We start from the raw sequence: 19,390 nt of genomic DNA on the forward strand, positions 1-19,390 counted from the left end.
CTAATTCCACATGGATGATTCTTGTGTATGAGCTAATAAAGTGAGGTTTATGGAAGATTCAGGGACAGATTATGCGAGGTAAGAGAGCTGTCCTGCGACTATGCGAGCTCCAAAGTTAGTCCAGCTGTACATGAACAAAGGCAGTATGAAAGGTCATACAAGAGCCATTGGAGATAAAAGTCTGAGGTGGCTTTCTTGTATCGTGATCCATTCACAATCCCCTTTAAATTAAACATTCCGTCTTGTTTGTCTACATGCATGTGTTCACAGTGGCAGGAGTATCGGTACAATGATTTGTCTGAAATGTATCATCACCCAAGTCTAGTCTGGTAAGACTTTAAACAATGATCTGGTTACAATTCAAAGGCTGTATCAATTCAAACACGAAATATCAAAACATTTTGAACAGCAAGTGAAACCAATTACATGGTCTCATTAATAAAAATGATTCATGTCTCTAATCCTTTAAAAGTCCTATACTAGACCCTCACAGCAGGACACCAAAATGGAATAGAGCTAACATTAATGTAACAGTTTATAACAGGGCCGATCTGGTTATGACATGTCAAAATGCGCACTGTTAAAAAGACCTATTCTCTACTTAGTACAAATAAATGACAACATAAACATTTCCACTAAAAGGACAATACTGGTTTATTAGGACATCTTTTCCCAAATCTCATTTTCTTTGTTTTGGCCATCATGTCTGCCAAATTTGCGATAACTCACCAGAGTAATTGCCACTGCTTGGAAACAAAAGTACATTTCTAAGGAACATAAACAGCCAGATGAATAGTGAGACAATCACAACTACTTTATTCTGGCTTTTATTACCATTATTCTGCACAGAGAAAATGTTGGTGGTAATATTTCATGGTGGGGGAAATGTGCACACAAAACAAACATTTTGGGTCAAAGTTTATAGACTGTAAACTGTGTGGGATTGTTACAGCAGTAATTTTGGGTCATAACTCATTGTTCTGCTTTGTTTTCTCTTTCAAATTAAATTTGGATAACCAGGGACTTTGTGTAGGTTTAGCCGAATTGGACACTAAAAATTGAGTGGTTGTTTTTCTCTGTGTGGACCTGTCCAGGGTGTACCCCACTTCTCACCCTATGTCAGCTGGGATTGGCACCAGCACCCCCCCACAACCCTCATGTAGAGGATAAAGCGGTAGAAGATGAGCCTTGGGGTTTAAGACAGTGACCCTAATCCTCATGAGTAGACAATCCTCTGTCTAATAAAGTGAAATAAAAATCACCACAGGATACAAATTAAATTTCTTTGTAATAGCCTGATGTTTTCTAATACTGGCTTCAACTTAGGTGTGGACAAAGTAAGGATACGTGTCAACTACTCTTCTGCGATCACTAGGGTTTTTATCAGTACCAATATCAGTCTGATTTCAGACATTTTTTTTATCTACTTAGATGTTAAAGACCTTAGTACTGTTTTTGTTCCCAAAATGTGTCTTATCCTGATCCAAAAACACAAAGAAAATGCACTTAAAATTACTAAAGATGAGGAAATGAACTAGAAGAAGAACAGAAAGAAGAGCAGACTACTGCTGTGAGACTGCAGGTGATGGATAAAGAGGGAGAGCACGAGGGGTAATATTCTGTACCAACACTGATGAACAATGACGCTCACCTGCAATGATCTGCACTAAAGCGTATGTGTGTGGAAAAGTACTCTAATAATAGTGGAAATAATGATGTCTGCCAGGTGTCAGCACCAGCAAGCCCCATTTACATGTCTCATGTGTTGCAACACCACCTATTTCATTAACACATTACCAAAAGAAATAAATAAATCAAGGCTCAAAATAAAATCTTAATGACAAACTAAAGTTTAATGATGTGTTTTAAGTGCTTGGGCCACAGTTTACACCATATAATAAAACACCCATGAAAACACTGCAAATGCAGCCAGTTCCAAACAGCTTTCAGAGTTCATGCATTTTCATTCATTGTCTACGGCTTTTAACGTGCACATAAGCGTCGAAATAAAGCGAAAGCCAGAGAGTACCCACATGTACACGGGGAGAAACTCCACACAAAAAGGCTCTTGGTCAAACTGGGATTTGAACTGGTAACCTTCTTGATGTGAGGCAAGAGCGCTAGCCACTATATCGCCGTGTTATTTTTCCCTTTTACCTACTGTAGACATGTGTCATTTATGTCACTCAGCAACAGTGCAGTACTTAGCACCTATGAAGTAGATGGAAAGTGTATGAAAGGAAAACAAACAGCCATAGGAACAGAGGTTTTAGGGACCTGGCATCTACATGTGAGACACGACTTCCTTGTTTTTAACAGTGGGTACTTCAGCCACTGGCTCCATGTCAACCTCCTGTTCTAATAGACAGCCACAAAGCTGACAGGTCGTAAATCAGAGGAACTATAGAAAGCCATTAGTCCAGGGATACACAATAAAAAGTGGTAATGGTCTCATAAAGCTCGCAACACTGCAGCAGACATTCTGATTCTGCCTATTAACGGCTGCACGGAGCCTCAGATGAGTGAAAGCAAGGAAGTCATTTTTCTTTTGTGCATTGTTGCCTGGGGTCTCGTGGTTGTGATCAATGTGGAGTTAGATGCACTTCCCTCAGAGCTATTTATTTACACTCTACTCGAGCTGAGTGAATATTAGAAGAGAACACTGTGATTATGAAGTGTTTCTATTGAGCTTCATGATATGGATGCCTCATTGATTTACTTTGTGCCAGTTGTAAATGTCTACTGTGCTCAAAGTGTTTGTTATAGTATCACCAGTTTACAGTAATATAGTGAGTGAGATCAGGGCTGCAAATCAGCTTATATGGGACAGTTTGCCCAATTCAGACAAATATATTTTCTCAATCACTCACAGCTCTAGTGGTATCTAGCCACACAGATAGTGTTATTTTTCATATTCTAAGACATCTATTTCTGCCTCTACCACTATGCAATGGATGAAAACAGAATTCCAATTGCTGCAGCAACATTTGTAGCAGTTAAGTACTTTGAGCTGCAGTAAATAAATTCTAAGCACCGGCATGCTGACATGCTCACAACGACAATGGTCACATGCCGATGCTAAAACAGGGGCAATATGAAATTATTCATAATAGTTCATGGTATGGTTCGGTTTGGAGAGGTAAAGCCCCGGGTCAGGCTGAGAAGAGTGCCATACGTAGTGTGACGTTGTACCAGTGCGACAACATCAACGAAACACAGCAAACAACACAACAGGCAACAATGAGGGTTTGAAGTTTATTTCCTGATTGGTTTGTGGCTGTTTGTCTCAACAACACGTATGAGAACAGACTGCGGGGGTTGAAGTAACACCCGTTGCAAGGGAGTTCCGTTTTTCTGTCGCCCAATCAGCTGTCACGGTCTAGCTCCAATTGGACCAACTACTGTCCAACCCCAAGGGAAGGCTGCCAGTTGGGGCCAGTTATTTTGGTACTATTCCTAATGGACATGCAAAAAAAAAAAAAAAATATGTAGCATACCGTACCCAACTTTGTGGAAACACGACTAAATTGATTCAGTTGAAACACACACACAAGGACCTGAATATAGTGCAAGATGAATATTTTTTCCTATATTTGTAGTTTTTATATTTATAGTCTGAAAATATAGTGTATGTTTCTTTGTTTCCTTTGTTTCTGCTTATTACCTCTGATTTTTATTTTGCTGACTCTCAAAGGCCTGCACAATAACTACTTGGCACTCGTACAGTATTTGTGCATGTTCAAACAGCAAAGAAACAAAAAAATATTGAATTTTGAAAGGTCAGTGGGATTCAACACAGTAGTTGTTGAGATATTTTCAGTCTGGGACAAAATGGTGGAAAGAATAAACTCATCCAAAATCACCATCCCCAGAGCCATATGTTGCTTACACTTATAAAGAATTAATTAAACAATTCTTTCTCGAAACTACGTCCTAGTTACCCTGGATAATCCTCTCTATGAAAACAAGACATTTCAATGGCTCAATCCTATTGTAGTAGATGATTTTTCAAAACTGTGATTTTGGTTCATTTTACATGAACAAAAATTATATGATAAAGAACCAAAACTTCCAGAGAAATTTGACAAACTAATTTAGTCTGCCTATCTTAAAGATAGAATATGCAATTTTTCTGCAATAAAATATCTAAAAAGAAAAAGACTAATGTTATATATATTTATTCAGTAGTGTATTTATATCAGCCATAAAAAGTAAGTATTTATTTTCAAGGTGATGGACTATTTCATTTTGGTCATTCAGTTTACTGTCTCAAACCCTTATGAAACATCAAAGGGAGGAAGGAGATATGTGGGTCTATGGAGTCGGTATGTCATCGCTTTCATTTTATTATGTTTATTAATTACTACTTATTGCAGTTTTGTGCATGTTCTATCATTGAAGCTCTCCATGTAAAATGCAAATGCACAGGGGAACCAAAGATGTCAACAAGTCCCATAATCCCACTCTGCTTCCCAATGTCATGATGCTAGTTTTTTGTTATCGTTTTGATTGAGAGCCCAGAGCAGCAGAAATTACACACTGTGCATTAAAATGTGCAGCATGTGAACACTAGAGGCATTTGAACGCATCCTGAGTTCCATGTAATACATTCAATTTAGAATTTAGAATCTTCCTTTTGAAATCGTGCCAACCTGTGTCAGCTATTCAAAAGAAACTGGTTGCCAAATGTCTAAATAATTTCAGATAAAATTTCACCAAATCGACCCAAATGTCACCTCTTAAAAGATAAGAAAATCTTCTGAGTGACATTTCAACAGGCTGCTCCTCACTCCAACTTGCAGCAGGATTGAACTCGCCTGAAGACAATGACAAGCTCCTTTCTGTCTGATGTCACTTCCCATTTCCAGGCCGACTGCTATCTGCTCCTGGCTTCTGCCAATAATAGCTCATCAAAACAACACAACCCTCCTTGGCACCAAAATAAAGGCAGCGGCCCGTGTCTGTGCCACTCACATGTCAATTAAGACTCCTCTTCACTCTGACACTTGTGACTTAAAAGAAACAGTCGAGAACCTGATGAATTTGAGCCGACAGATGAGAAGGCAGTCTGCTGCGTTGCAGTACCATTATGCACTTGAGATATGGATAACAACTGACACCACTGGCAGGTCTTATGAAGTTTGATTTCATTTGTCAGGCCTCTTCTACTTTGTCTTTTCGCTCACTTGTTCCCTCACTCTTCAATCACCACAGTAATAGCTCGTTCTGATAGCCTGAAGACACTCGCACTGCCTCCCATTTAAAATGCAAAGCCACAAATATAGAAGGTGCTGCTATGGGCTACACATGGTGTGTTGTATCTGATGTGTTGTATAATGGCATGTAATATATGGATGAAAGGAGCTAAATGAACCTGGTTCTTGATGTCCATGGGGTGTTCTGATCTCTGAAATTCTCACAGTTTCTCAACTTGGAGATGAATGCACATCATGTAAACCACAAACGACAGGGAAATAACCATCCTCGCCGTATTTGATCACTAAGTAGACAAATGGAGCAGCAAGTGTCCAGGCCTGTCTCGCTGAATACCTTGCATGCTCATCTCCAACCGACCACATGACGCTAATTCCCGACTGAAGCGCTCCTCCTGTGTATCCCTAATCCTGCCTGTGAAATGTGACAAGATCATTCTTTAGGCCTACTTTAGTCTGAATAATCTGCCCATCACAGACATTTATCCCGACCTGCACAGTGCTTCCTGTGTCATAACACGCTACCTGTACGTTTTCACCCGTGGCTTAGGCTCCATAAATTAAATCTCGAATAGTAAATGTGAAGTATCAGCAGCTAGTGTACTGCTGCTTGTGTACAGATGTGGTGGTGAGTGTTGCTTGTACAAAGACAAACAAACCAAGTGCGTGTGGTGTGTTTTTAACGTGTGAACATTTCCAGAAAGCAAGCAAGAGAGAGGGTTGAAATAATTAGCTGATTAATTGAATGGTGGCTCGCCAGAAAAAAATGAATCATCATCAGCAGTTTCGCTAATGTGATTTATGAAGCACAAAAAAAAGCCAAAGTGTCTGTTGCCAGCTTCCCAAATGTGAGGATTTGCTGCTTCATATTATCATAAAATTGAAACTGTAAAAATGTTCAGATGTCACACTGGGCTCTTGAAAATGTTTTTCACAATTACATGGAAAACAACGTATTAATTTATAAAGGGAATCATTTAACATGAGGAAACTAAAGTCACATGTACAGTCATTTTGTGAACAATAACGTGATTGTCTGAATTGTTTATTGCCCAATAATGAGCCATTTATATTTACAACAGAAATTAGACATTGTGCCTTTAAACCATCCATATTACACACTAGTTGTAAACAAACACTAAAAACTGGGCACAGCAGCAGTGGGCAACACTTATCTGTGCCTGAGGACCAATGGAGGATTGCTCCGGGATTTCAACCATACAACCTTTCAGTAACAAGTCTAATTCCTCTCCTCTTGGCCATAGGTCAGCTCTGGGAAGGCTGCCATTTCGGACCACCATGTTTTATACAGAAGGCCACAATGGACAACATTAATGTTTTAGTTTTGATGCTACCTGAAGGCTACATAATGTTCTCCTGCGTGCTTGGAAGGGAGAAGTGAGGGATATTCAGCTGCAAAATGCAACTTCGCCAATAAATGTTGCTAAATTTTACACACTGTACCACACTGTCACTTAAATGTCATTATTACTGCCATACAAGTGCAGTACAGTGAGTCTTATAGGAGCTTCTTGAGGTTTTCAACTCAAGTTCTCCACCAGTAATGTGACAGCTGTCAGGATAAATTGTGCCACATGTTCCAGTGTTAACCGGGAGAGTAGGTGAAGTTAAGTCTTTTCTACAGCATGACTACAGCCCGCCAGGATCCTCACTTACCTGATAGCAAGTGGACGACAGCATATAATCTCCATAGGCTTTACTTCCTACTCCTGGCCAGCTTTCACTAATTGAGGAGACACAGTGAAAAATACCCTTCACTGCCATGGTCTTGGCTGCACCTCAACTCTTCTAACACTCTCTGTCATGCTGCGCGCCTGTCGTCTGACTTCCGGCGAGATAGTGCAAGTTCTTCATGTCAGCCTCGAGTTGAGCTCTTGCAAATGAAGTCAGTGCTACAGTATTTGACACAGATCTGGGGGAGAAAAATATCCTGGGTGTAGTCAAGGGGAATGAGTAGGACTTCTAAGTATCTGAAATGTCCTGTCTTAAACACACAATATCCGTAATATTTCCTGACACATTCTCCTCTAACCTCTTATTCTATGCCAGCTGCTGTGGGACATTTTATTTTTTTTTACCTCTCCGGGTGCAGAAGAAGAAAAGCAGTCTATTTTCTTGTCATATTTGCCTGAAAGGCGTCTCCCAACTCGGAGTCTAATTTCCTGCACTTTACAGACAGTCCACATGCAAGGTGCATTACCATGCTATCAAGGTGATGGGAGCAATTTCAAACTGTCAGTCAGTCATGGAAATATCAGAGACTTAATGTCTACTGCAACCTGTCAAAGGCTCCTGTGAAGTGGTGGAGAGTGTAATCTGAGTCTCATTCACTCAACGCCATTTACTTGTCAGTGTAGCTCTCTGTTTTACTCATAATGAGAAGAGAACATACTACAGCATAGCCATATATAGAAAATAAATTAAAGAGGTTGATCTGTGGCAGGTTTTAGTATATAAAGCAGGGTGCAAAACTGTATAAGTGACAAAAAGGAGAAAATAAGCAGTTGCCGCACATCAACAGAGAGCTGTAATATTATAAATATCACAGTTTTAGCCGAAAACTGCTGCATATCAAATGATCCAACATTTCTCCCTGCTTCACAGACAGCAGTTAGTTAAGGCTGTTAATTTCCCGATAGACGCACCACTCTGTGTGACACACTGGGACTGTACTTAACCATTATTAATGTGACAGGCCTCAGTGCAAAGCAAATCAATTAAACAGGAGCAATCACCATAGTCTGGATAACGGCCTTTTAAGGCTGTTTTCATGTGTCAAGGAGGTCCTCGATCCAGGCCTCAGTGCCCAGACCTGACAGGTCAAGAAAGAGGCATGAAACAATAGCACCTTCTAACCATCATCTCCCCTTTTTACCTGTCAGCTCCAGTCGGCCTGTCTGGCTGCTGATGTGGCGCGCCCCGCACTGGCTGCCACAAGGTGAATTTTCATGTCATGTCAGGGGAATTTCTTATTCCATTTGCTCGACATTATAATGTCGCATTTATCGACCATATCCTTTTTTTTTTCTTTCCCCTTTTTTCTTTTTTTTTGAAAGCTATACGTCAAGGACTCTTGCACCTGAGTTTGTGTTTTTGGATTAGTTTCATATACAAGTCCTTTGTGTGGTTGTTGCTGTTCATGTACATGCGCAAGCCCATAAGAGAAGAGAATAATAAGACTGTAGCAGTGACTTACCTTCATGCTGCTTGGAGAAATGTCCTCGGGCTGCCTGCAACCTCCAGTGTGACTGGTAAAGAAAAGAAGATTCCACAAAAATATCACTTTTACGCTCCATCATAAGGTCACTTATGATCGTCTAATCAAGCATGTAGCGCAGATTAACCATGGGTCTACAGTGACAAACACTATTGCAGTATACATATGCAGCAAGAAAAGCAACTCTTGCCATTGTGACTTTAATTGCCAGCATTTTCACAGTAGAACCAACTACAATGATAACTTGTGAAGTTGACTTTAACACAGACAAACACAACACTACTTCTTACATGTTGTTACGTGATTTTGTTTATTCCCAGTTGAGCAACACAATAAAAAAAAATTTAAATAATAAAGTAGGAGTTAAAATGTGCCGGAGGACAAGCTCATCAACACAAAGTTAATTCAAAATTTATAAAAATAAAAAAATAATAATGTCTTTGTTCTTTTAAGGAGGTGTATAAAAATAAAAGCTGAAATCAGTTAATAGTTAAGACTATATGGATCATTTCTCTTTGTTTTCTTTGTCCAAGGACAAGGGTGGAGATAAGGACGGTTAACAACAGGCAGCAAAATTACAGAAAGTAAAATATAGCTTTTAAAGGTCAGTGCTGAAAGTGTGTCTAATGAACACATTATTACATTTTATGAATACAAATGTAAAATTTATTTAATTTGAAAGAGAAATTTTTGCTTCTATTCCATTATCCTTTGCTATTTAAAAGTTTGAGGATGTGTGTGTGGGGGGGTGTTTTATTTAAAGCAACAACATGAGATAATCACCTGATGAAAATATTCTGAATAGATTATTGAGGTTGATGCTTGATTTCTGTATAATCACAGACTTGAAGAAAAACACAGTCCTGCTTGTAAACTGCTGGATTTGAACCGACTCTGGGTGATTCATATTACTTGCGGGACATTTCAAGCATTCTGTTTTAAAAGTAATGAATTACGGCGACGAAAGAAAAAAGAGAAAGAAGAAGAAATGTGCAGCCATTTACGGATAAAGCCGAGAATTTGGTGTCTGCCGCGGCGAGCCATCCATCACGTCCACAATAAAGGAGTTTTTGCCTGACGCTCGAAATTTATGGTCGCCCTTCTCTGCCCTAATAACTCAGCGCGCAGTGTCAGAGCCTGACAGCCGTTGCCGAAAACAGCACCCCTGTTATCAATCAAAAAACACTTGCATATGTTTAACTTTCGCCTGATCAGCAAGTCATTTATAGGCTATTGAGTAATAAGATAAGTGGGTCTATTTGGATGGGAAGAAATGTGGAAGCTTTAATGATTAATGGCAGCCACGAGAGGGGTTTTAAGCGCTCTTGGAATAAAAATAAGGATTTTTTTTTTTTTTGCTTCAACGTGGCGGAAATGTGGAGGGATGTTTTAGGTCTGCAAAACAAAAAACAACTAGTGCATAGAGGATTTGTCTGTGACAGAATAAAGGCACATAAGAACAAAATCCCTGCTTATCCACAATTAAACAATTAATAGTTTGCACCAGAAGAGGCAGACTATAAATGGCCTAAATCATGATGGAGTGAGAGGGAGAGACACATTACTTCTCCTCTCTCCACTTCTCATTGATTCACTTTGCAGCAGTTGACCTGAATCTGACTGAGAAGAGGCAAAAAAAAATGTGCAGACAACTGACAGATCAGGACAGGGAAGTGACAGGAGACAGGCTGCGTGATTGAGAGGAGAGAGTGGCAGCAAATGTGAACAAGGCGATGGATATCTGTGAAACATGTGACCAGAAAAGCCAGCACTTGCTTATTTCTTCTTGTTTCTGAGCCAAAGGGTATCATCACATGTGGTGAAAAGACTGTGACCACTGCAGGTTTGTTGCAAGGCCAAGACATTTGGGGGCTCAACTAAATTAGAATTAGGAGGTGATGTTAAAATGTGTGTGAATTAAAAGTGTATCTGTGCTCATTTTACATAAAGACGGTTTGTTATTCGTCCACCTGCACCCCAAACCACACAGGACGCACGGGTGGCGCACCAATTACGCACAAGGACGCAGACTGGAAATCCGTGATTAAAAGAGCGGGTGCGACGTGAAGTAGACGCCCGTACAGTGAAAGGAGGAAACGTCACATTCACTCAGCCCCTCCCGATCACATCGGGATCTCTTTTCGATTGGGAGGCGGCAAAAGTGCTGTCATCCGCGGACTAATTCAGACGCTGCTCGTGAGGAGGCGGAGTGATCCCTCCTGTCCACAACCCACGTAAACAGAGTGCGCTCTCGGACCCGCAACCCCACAGTGAGAGACGCCGAGGAAGGAGAAGAAGCAGCAGCACTGCGGCTGTGACTCAAACGCCACGGATTCTGCTCACACACACTGCGCGTGTATTTTTTTGTGGGGATTTAACGCTGTTTCTTGTATCTGCTGCTAAAGGCTTAGACGTTCCGAGTGTTTTTGGCCTCTTTTGAAACTCTACACATGCGTTTCTCAGCCATTTGCAGGAGAATTGGGTCATGATCACATCGCCCACGGTCTCTTTCCTGAGAAATAGCACGAATACAGCTTGGCAGCGCGGCTCCTCGGGAGAAAGGGGCGCAGTGAAGATCAGCCAGCTCTCCGTCCACAACTCTGTCTCTCCCGCAGACCCTTCTCGACAAGCCAGTCGTCTTCCCATCAAGGTTTTGAAAATGTTGACGGCTCGGGCAGGACACATTTTACACCCGGAATACCTCCAGCCTTTACCGTCCACTCCTGTCAGTCCCATCGAGGTAAGAACCGCGGCGATTTCTGTGAAAAGCTTTTACGCACAGCGCGGGCATCGTTTCGCTGTAGTGTTTTCCACACCGGACACCACATCTTATCTTTTGATTCATTTTGTGAATACATTTTGGTTGTTAACTGAATGTTTTGTTCAGATCATTCGAAATGGCCAGAAACATTCTTATTCTAATTGTTCTGACTAGATTTCGTGTTCGACTTCTCAAATTCTGTTGATGTTTTCACCTCAGCATTAAAATTGTGAACTGCATGGGAGTAAAATTTGGACCGTCTTTAAATATCAATTCCATTTTCAGTAAATGTCTGCCCACGATGTTTGAGATGTTGTGATTTAAAGTCTTGTGTTGAATCGCACTCAAATACGCTGCGTGCGCGCTGAGCCTCCTATACTCAGTTTCTTTTTTCTTTTTTCTTTTGAGTTTTTAATTCGAGATGAGTTTATACACAATACTGGGGCAGCAATATATAGAATAGCCTATTATAACTTCAAGTGTCTTTCTTGTTTTGTTATTTTTTTTAATTAATTTTCTTGTTTTCCTTTTCACAGCTGGATGCCAAGAAGAGTCCGCTGGCTCTTTTGGCACAGACGTGCTCTCAGATTGGCAAACCGGACCCTCCGTCCTCCAAACTCTCCTCCGTGGCCTCAAATGGATCTAGTGACAAGGAGACCAAATCCGGGCCGCTGAAAATCAGCGACATCGGAGCCGAGGACAAATCGAGCTTCAAACCATACTCCAAATCCGCAGAGAAGAAGGACTCGAGCAGCAGCCACAATGGAGATAAAAACAGTTTCCGAGTACCTAGCGCCACCTGCCAGCCGTTCACCCCCAGGACAGGCAGCCCCTGCTCCGTCACCTCAGTGTCTCCTCTGCCGTCTGAAGGCAAATCGGGAGACAAGGAGGAGAAAAAGGAGTCTGATAGCAATAAAAGCAGCACGACTGAGAGTAATGGCAGCCATAGGATAAGTGGGATTACCTCTGATGGCGGACAGCACCAGGAGAGCACATCTGGATCCAAAACTGTTACATCAGACTCAATATCTGTAACCTCCTCCTCCTCCGTCCTCGCATCTGGACTGGTGGCCCCTGTTTCCCCCTATAAGCCCGGTCACACAGTTTTCCCCCTGCCACCTGCTGGTATTTCTTACCCTGGAAGTTTAGCGGGTGCATATGCGGGTTACCCGCAGCCCTTCCTCCCTCATGGAATGACACTTGACCCCAGCAAATCCAGCAGCCAGCTGTTGAGCGCACAATTCGCTGCTGCCAACTCGATGGGTTGCAGTAAAGCGGGGACTAGTCCTTTAGCTGGCGCGTCCCCACCGACTCTCATGTCTGCCAGTCTGTGTAGAGACCCCTACTGCCTGAGCTACCACTGCTCAAGCCATTTGTCTGGTGCGTCCAGCGCCAACGCCGCACATGACTCTGCGGCCGCCGCTGCGGCTGCCTCCGCGCTCAAAGCTGGATACCCGCTCATGTACTCCGCACACCCGCTGCACAGCGTGCACCCCTCGGCCCCTTCCTTCAGCGGACACCCCCTGTATCCTTACGGCTTTATGCTCCCCAATGACCCCCTCCCGCACGTGTGTAACTGGGTGTCTGCTAACGGACCATGCGATAAGCGCTTCTCCTCCTCAGAGGAACTGCTCAGCCACTTGCGGACTCACACAGCCTTTGCGGGCACGGAGAAGTTGATATCTGGGTATCCGGGCTCATCCTCTCTGGCCAACGCCGCTGCCGCCGCTGCCATGGCCTGTCACATGCATATGCCTCCCAGTGGCAGCCCGGGCAGCCCCGGCACGCTGACCCTCAGGGGCCCACACCATCATCTCGGACTGAGCAGCCGCTATCACCCGTATTCAAAGAGCCCTCTGCCCGCTCCAGGCGCCCCGGTGCCGGTGCCTGCAGCCACCGGGGCCTATTACTCCCCCTACGCCTTGTATGGACAGAGACTGACCACAGCCTCGGCCTTAGGATACCAGTAGAAACAAAGAATTATAGCCCACATTTATAAAAAGGAAATTTAGGTCCGTTGAGTTTTATATTGTACTTCATGCAGGGACTGGATCCACATGAGGATCACTGTATTTATTTGCGATAGCTTCAAGCGTGACTAAAATAAAAAAATAATTATTATAATATAACTTTGAAAAGCCTCAGTGTGCATTATTTTTTTTTACACAGTGAAGAAAGTGTTGGGTTATGGTTGCTGCTGTGTATTTACAAAATGCCTCTGTTTACATTTTTATTTACCTTTGGTTGATGATGGTGATGCTGAAGCGATTGTTAGTGTTAAATGTTTTTTTTATTCTAATTCACTCAGACTAAAGGGTCGTAGCGGGCTGCTTCTGATGAGTGATCTGACAAAGTGATGGACGTGGAAAATCAATCAGAGCAGCTTCTTCTGACATGTCATTCATTTGTTGGTGAAGTGGTGAGCCTCGATGTCCCAGAAAGCTCCTGCATTTACACTTTTTAATTTAAAGAAGGAAAAAAAAAATCATAATTACAATTTTCCCTGATTAAAACAGTCAATTCAGATCTGGTCAAAAGGCTTTTATTACTAATTTTTCTTTTCTTTTTTTAATTTTGCTTTGGAATGTATAGGTCGACTTGCAATAAGACTGTAGAATTAAAAGATGTGTGTATTTTGAAATTAAATATATTGTACAGTTTATTACTGGTTTAAAATAATTCATATTTGGTTTGAGGTTCTGGGAAACATGAACACATAACTGATTAATTTAATGTTATTGTGGACAGTCATGGTAAAATCTAAACCATTTATTTTATTTATAACCTCAGCTCATATGACTGAGGCTGGATTTAGCAAAGGTCTAATCACACAACATAGGCTTCTGAAAGCTTGTATATTATAGTTTTAGTGACAAAAAGCTACAACCACATATAAGTCTTGCTGCTGTAAGTGTGTGTGTGTGTGTGTGTGTGTGTGTGTGTGTGTGTTTTCTCTCACTGGCTCAGAACCCACTGAATCTTCTCAATGACGAGGTCGTGGATTATTGCTTCATTAACGAAGATAAACGAGCTCCTAATATCATGGGGGGGAGATCTGGCTAAACAAAGATTTACGATGACACCAGATGTGGGACGTTTCCACGGCTTTTGTGAATGCTGTGATGAAGCCGTGGAGCAGGGAGCGTGAAATAAAGCGAGGCCTCACTGTTTAATCAGCACTTAAAAACAAATCGACTAAATCATGCCAACAGTGTCATTATCCATCGTCTGCAAATCAGGCTGTTCTCCTGCAATAAAATCACCATCATTAATGGTCAGATGTCATACTCATCAAATCCACTCATTCCTCATGTAAATGAGTCCTAAACATAGCTCAGTGATAGATGGTAATAAAGCCCTTAACCCACAATTCAGCACTGCAACTACCCAGCCATGAAGCCAGCGTGGACCATATGTGACACTTTTTTTTAATTCCATTTTCAAACAGCACAATAATGTGACGTGGACAAACTGAATGAAGATATGTGACCATTATTTCCCACACTCTCATGACATGTGAGTCTCACATTGTTTACTGTAGAAACAGTCGATCCAGTCAGAATAAGAGCAAATTTAAATTCACATTCTCACGTGACGCATCATTTTGAATTCAGGGATGGACGTGGAGTCAGTCACTACAGTGCTGGAATTTTTTAGTACATAATTACTAATTTTTAAATACTGAGGATATGATCGAGCTTTTTAAAATGTGTTATTAAAATGAAGGGAGACCTGGGAATAAACCGGACAAAACAAGATCCCAAATGGGACTAATCAGCTATGATAAAAATATCTAGTATAATATTTAATTATCTAGTAGCGTTAGTACATAATGTTTATATGTGAACAAATTGTAAGTGAAGGCATCATGGACGCACCTATGTTCTCATAGTACTTCATAAAATAAATTATAATTAAGTTAATGCACAATAATATTTTATTTAGCAAACAAAAACACATCCTTTAATGTGTATACAACATGAGGTTGTGTACAGAAGTGTCTCTTAAGTTAAGTTCTTAAGTTATTAAAAACAGTTTTGTCATTATAGCTTCACATAAACATAACTTTACAGCTGTATATATGCAAATCAGTATCTAATGCTAATGCACCAAATGTAAATAACACTGTAGAGTGTATAAAAACTATTGCAGTTTCCGTGTTAAAATTATTTTTAATGCTGTATTCTACTGTATCAATTACATCATAGTTGACAATAGGTGACAAGCGGAGCAATCTTTTTTATCATTAAAAGATAATTAATGTCTAAAGGTCCTCAGAGGCAGATGCTGCATCATGGGGTAATTACTTTACATCTGTGTTCATGACATTAACTGGATGAGTGGGCTTCACATACATACATCTATCCCACCAAGCTGAAGTCCATCAATCTCCTCTTGCTTTGACAGAAGATATCTTTCCCACATGTTTAAATATAAAACACTGTCGGAAGATGAGACACGGGACGGGCTTTGTGACTCCATATTGAATCACAGGCATTACCTCACCTGCGCCGCTTTGAAGTGCGGCATGAGCAAGACGCCGCTTTTCACCTGAGGGTGGAAACACGTCGGCACAGCGTGACGCAACACCGACAAACGTTGATGTTGAAAACGGTCACTTCTGCACAGCTGTGCGTCACGTGTTCCACTGTCTGTGGTATGTTATGGTTGAAGGTCACTGGACACTGTCGCTCCACCAAAACCAAATGAACGTATTAAACACATATGTCGAGCAGGTTATTATTATTCCACATAATGAATTTAACACCATTTTGTCAGCCGTATTAATGGTCTAATGACGGAATTTCCCCTGCCCTTACATAAACTTTTGCCGCTTTGAATAAACCCTCTTCAGTGCTTTTGGAGCAAGCAGATCTCTGTTTACAGAAGCACGAGGGGAAAAAAACTGATGACCTTTCGCATGTTCAATCAACTGAGAAGTGTGTCTTCCATCAGGCTGAGAAACACATTGGTTTATTTTTGCAGGAGAAAGGCTTTTGCTTCTCCAAACAAGCCCAGTATTTATCATCACTCCATCATTTCCTCCCTTTGACAAGCAAAGTAAACGGCATGAATACAGAGTTTAAGCTGGGTTCTCCTGAGCTGCTGACCTTTGAAGTTTGTCTTCTTTTATTAATGCGAGTGAGGCGTCATAAAAGGAAAGAAATTAACTTAGTACAGAGAGATTATCTTTATATGAATAACGTGTTTGTGAGTCTGTGTGTGTGTGTTGTATACTCAGAACAAAGTATTTTGGAGTTACGGGCCAGCCAATGACAAACAAAGAAAAGGGGAATTTTTCCCTCTAAGAGAATCTGTCAACACACAAAGCAAAAGGAAAGAGCAACAGTGAGCTAAACAGTGGGCCCTTGTCTTTCGGCACTCAACATGCCCTGTAATTTACACACCACTGACAGGGGCCATTCTGAGTTCTGTCATAGCCAGCAAACTTTTTGTCTCCAAACGTCTTGCTCACAGCGAGTCGACTTCTGCTCGGGTCCAAGTGATTAATGACTTATGGCCTTATTGTGTGGAGGTGGCTAATTAACTACAGGCTGACTGAAGAGACAAGCTATGAAAACCCTCCTCTGATAACCCCAACATTTTCCCCTCCTGGTCTTGGCATGTGGAAGCTCTTACTGACAAATTTGCAAGAACCAGACTATCGTTGAGTAAGATGAATGGCCTCCGGGAACAGTAAACAGCCTTTAATTTAACAGTGTTTAAAAGTATGACACACTGGCATTGTGCTTCCCCACCGTTCGTGCTCTCTGGTAAGGAAACGTAGCCAAAGTTTCCCCCACTGTTGGTTTAAAATTAGGCTTGGCGTATTCATGGATGGGGTTTCTGGGGGCTTGGGCTGGCAAACATGTGTTCATTGCCTCTTAAAGTTTTCTGCAGCACCATCAGACTGACAGTTTGAGACAAAGACAATCAGTTTCTAGCCTGAAACACACTCACTACATTTACACGACATTAAAAAAATATATGTTTTTGTGTTTGTCCAACTAAGTCCGAACTTTTAAAATACATGTTGAACTTGTTACAATGTAATGATATGGAATTTAATTTCTCAAAATTGGACTAACACAGTCAGATGATGCGAACCCAAGCTTGTCTGAGTTCCCACCCCGCACCTGGAAACAATAGAAGAAGTTGGTACACAGACAACAACAGCGATAAAAACATGGTGGAATTCAAACTGGACTGATGAGGAGACCGACTTGATGCTGTCAGCTTATAGAATAGTATAAATTAAAGTTTGTGGATGTATGAAGACTTAGAATGCCACCAGCAGAACCGGAAGCGCAGAGGTGGACACACTTTATTCAATAAATAAAAGTCCCCCTGCAAGAGCTTGTATACTTGGACAAGGGCAGTCGTCCAATTAAACGGCAAAATGTGCATGGAAACATTCTCACTGAGCTGTAAGCCAGATCAGATGTGAAATCCGACACGGTCATAAACAAAAGCATTTTACACCAGCAGTGTAGGAAGACAAGCAAAACATTAACGCTAACAATTGATGGACCACAGCCACACATGGTCCTTAAGGTCAGTGCTTCGTTGCAGCAGACGCACTACTGGCCAGAAAATGTGCAGCCATCCCCTCCAATTTATCTCCCCTTTCCTATTATTAGGTTTGTTAACATACTGTATTGCCGTGTTTGCAGTCATGTCGACAGGCGAACTTAATCAAGTTACTATCGAACTTGTGGGCTTCGCCCAGCGCGACAGTTTTACTGCCAGAATTATTGCCTTGACCTATGAGAGGAAATTAGCTGAGGACACAACTTGAAGACATTTTCTTCCTAGTGAAAAAAAGGCTCGTATTTACCCGTTCACACCCAGAACAGTGACAGAGACGAGCAGGGAACAAACATATTCCTGCAAGAAAGCTGCAAATGAAAAATGCCACGTAGACCCAAAGTGGTATGAAATGCGTTATGCCAGCTGGCACACCATTACAGGTGATGGACATTTCACTTACCTAAGTCAAATATAACAGACTGCTGTTCATTAATATACAGGAGGGCCTGCAGAATCGAGTCTGCCATCTGCTTAAACCGGCACAGTAATCTACAGCTCGTGATTAGGGCTGAAGTGCACAGTTTCTCTTTAATCTTTTTTCTGTTCTAAAAAAAAAATTCCATCTGCACCATGTGGCACATCATTTTTCTTTAAGACAAATGGACTGTTTTGGTACATTCCAAAATTAGATCAGCAGAAAACAATCAATCTTGTAAAAGGCCTGGGAAAAGAATTGAGATTTGGATTCTGTTTTCCCTGCTCTTGTCTTAAGAATCTCACCTCTCTCTCTCTTTTGTTCTAGCCTTCAGCATTCTTCCCATGATGCTCTTTGCTCAGTGCCATCACATGGCACACACCAATGATGAATATGAAAATGTACCCTAATATAGTGATCCCTTTTCAGCTTTGTGCCCTTTGGCGCTTCCTAACACATGGTGACCCGTGAGAGTCTGTGACACCACAACCAAAATCCACAGGCAAAAAGAAGACAAAATAGCCCAAGTCATCCTGTCTGCAAATTAGTGAGACGACACAACTGTCAGGTGCCAGCCTGCTGTGACAGTTGTGTCACTGCCCCCCCACCGCCGCCCCACCACATTACAGGAGCAGCGATGCTTTCACCGCACGACAAAAGGGAAATGGGTGCATGTTTTTTTATAAGAGACCTGTCTGTCAGCTGGCTCTCAAGTCATAACAAATCACCAGCACTCAGCTGAGCCTGAACATTCAGGGCGTCAGGGGGAAGACGGATGACCTGCAGGCCTTTGAAGTGCTCTGGCAGTTCAGATGGCTCAGCGGTGCTGACAGAGAAATATACACAACAGAGCAACCAATAATGAGAACATTAAACATTCCAGCCACCTGACAGGCTGACAAAAACAGCCTGGCCTCGCATCAATCATCCGCAGAGACATAACCTTGACAATTAGTCCCTTCTCGTACTCGCTGTAACCCCTGGGCCTGTACCGCAGTGCCACTCTAGTGAAGAAGGGGGGGAAAAAAACCCAAAGAGCTTCATCTAATCCCTTAATTCTGATTGATAAAGACATAGTAACAACAGAGACCACAAAATATCGCTTCAACAAATGATGGATTCGGAATCAGTTGGCGGGCTCTTTGTAAAGTAATGACTCTCCGAGGATTGAT

General features: G+C 41.7%; 1 protein-coding gene and 1 long non-coding RNA gene across 3 annotated transcripts in view; one reads left to right on the plus strand and one right to left on the minus strand.

The window, feature by feature from the left end:
* Positions 1-19,390, minus strand: part of LOC131448982 (uncharacterized) — an 82,522-nt gene that overhangs the window by 47,492 nt on the left and 15,640 nt on the right. For both annotated transcript variants that reach the window (XR_009234244.1, XR_009234243.1), the window contains exon 2: positions 8,431-8,482. This is a non-coding gene — a long non-coding RNA (uncharacterized LOC131448982). The remainder of the gene's footprint in view (positions 1-8,430; positions 8,483-19,390) is intronic.
* On the plus strand, positions 10,568-13,738 carry LOC131448981 (zinc finger protein 503-like). Its single transcript, XM_058621835.1, has 2 exons — positions 10,568-11,191; positions 11,749-13,738. Exons 1-2 carry the CDS (start codon positions 10,937-10,939, stop codon positions 13,180-13,182), a joined length of 1,689 nt encoding a protein of 562 aa, XP_058477818.1. The 5' UTR covers positions 10,568-10,936; the 3' UTR covers positions 13,183-13,738.

Source organism: Solea solea, chromosome 21 (assembly GCF_958295425.1).
Source record: "Solea solea chromosome 21, fSolSol10.1, whole genome shotgun sequence".
NCBI lineage: Eukaryota > Metazoa > Chordata > Actinopteri > Pleuronectiformes > Soleidae > Solea > Solea solea.

What these genes read in the sequence shown, in the direction of transcription:
- LOC131448981 (XM_058621835.1), top strand. Translation starts at nt 10,937, where the DNA reads ATGATCACATCGCCCACGGTCTCTTTCCTGAGAAATAGCACGAATACA. An exon ending in CTCCTGTCAGTCCCATCGAG is followed by an intron (nt 11,192 to 11,748) that starts GTAAGAACCGCG and finishes TCCTTTTCACAG; the next exon opens with CTGGATGCCAAGAAGAGTCC.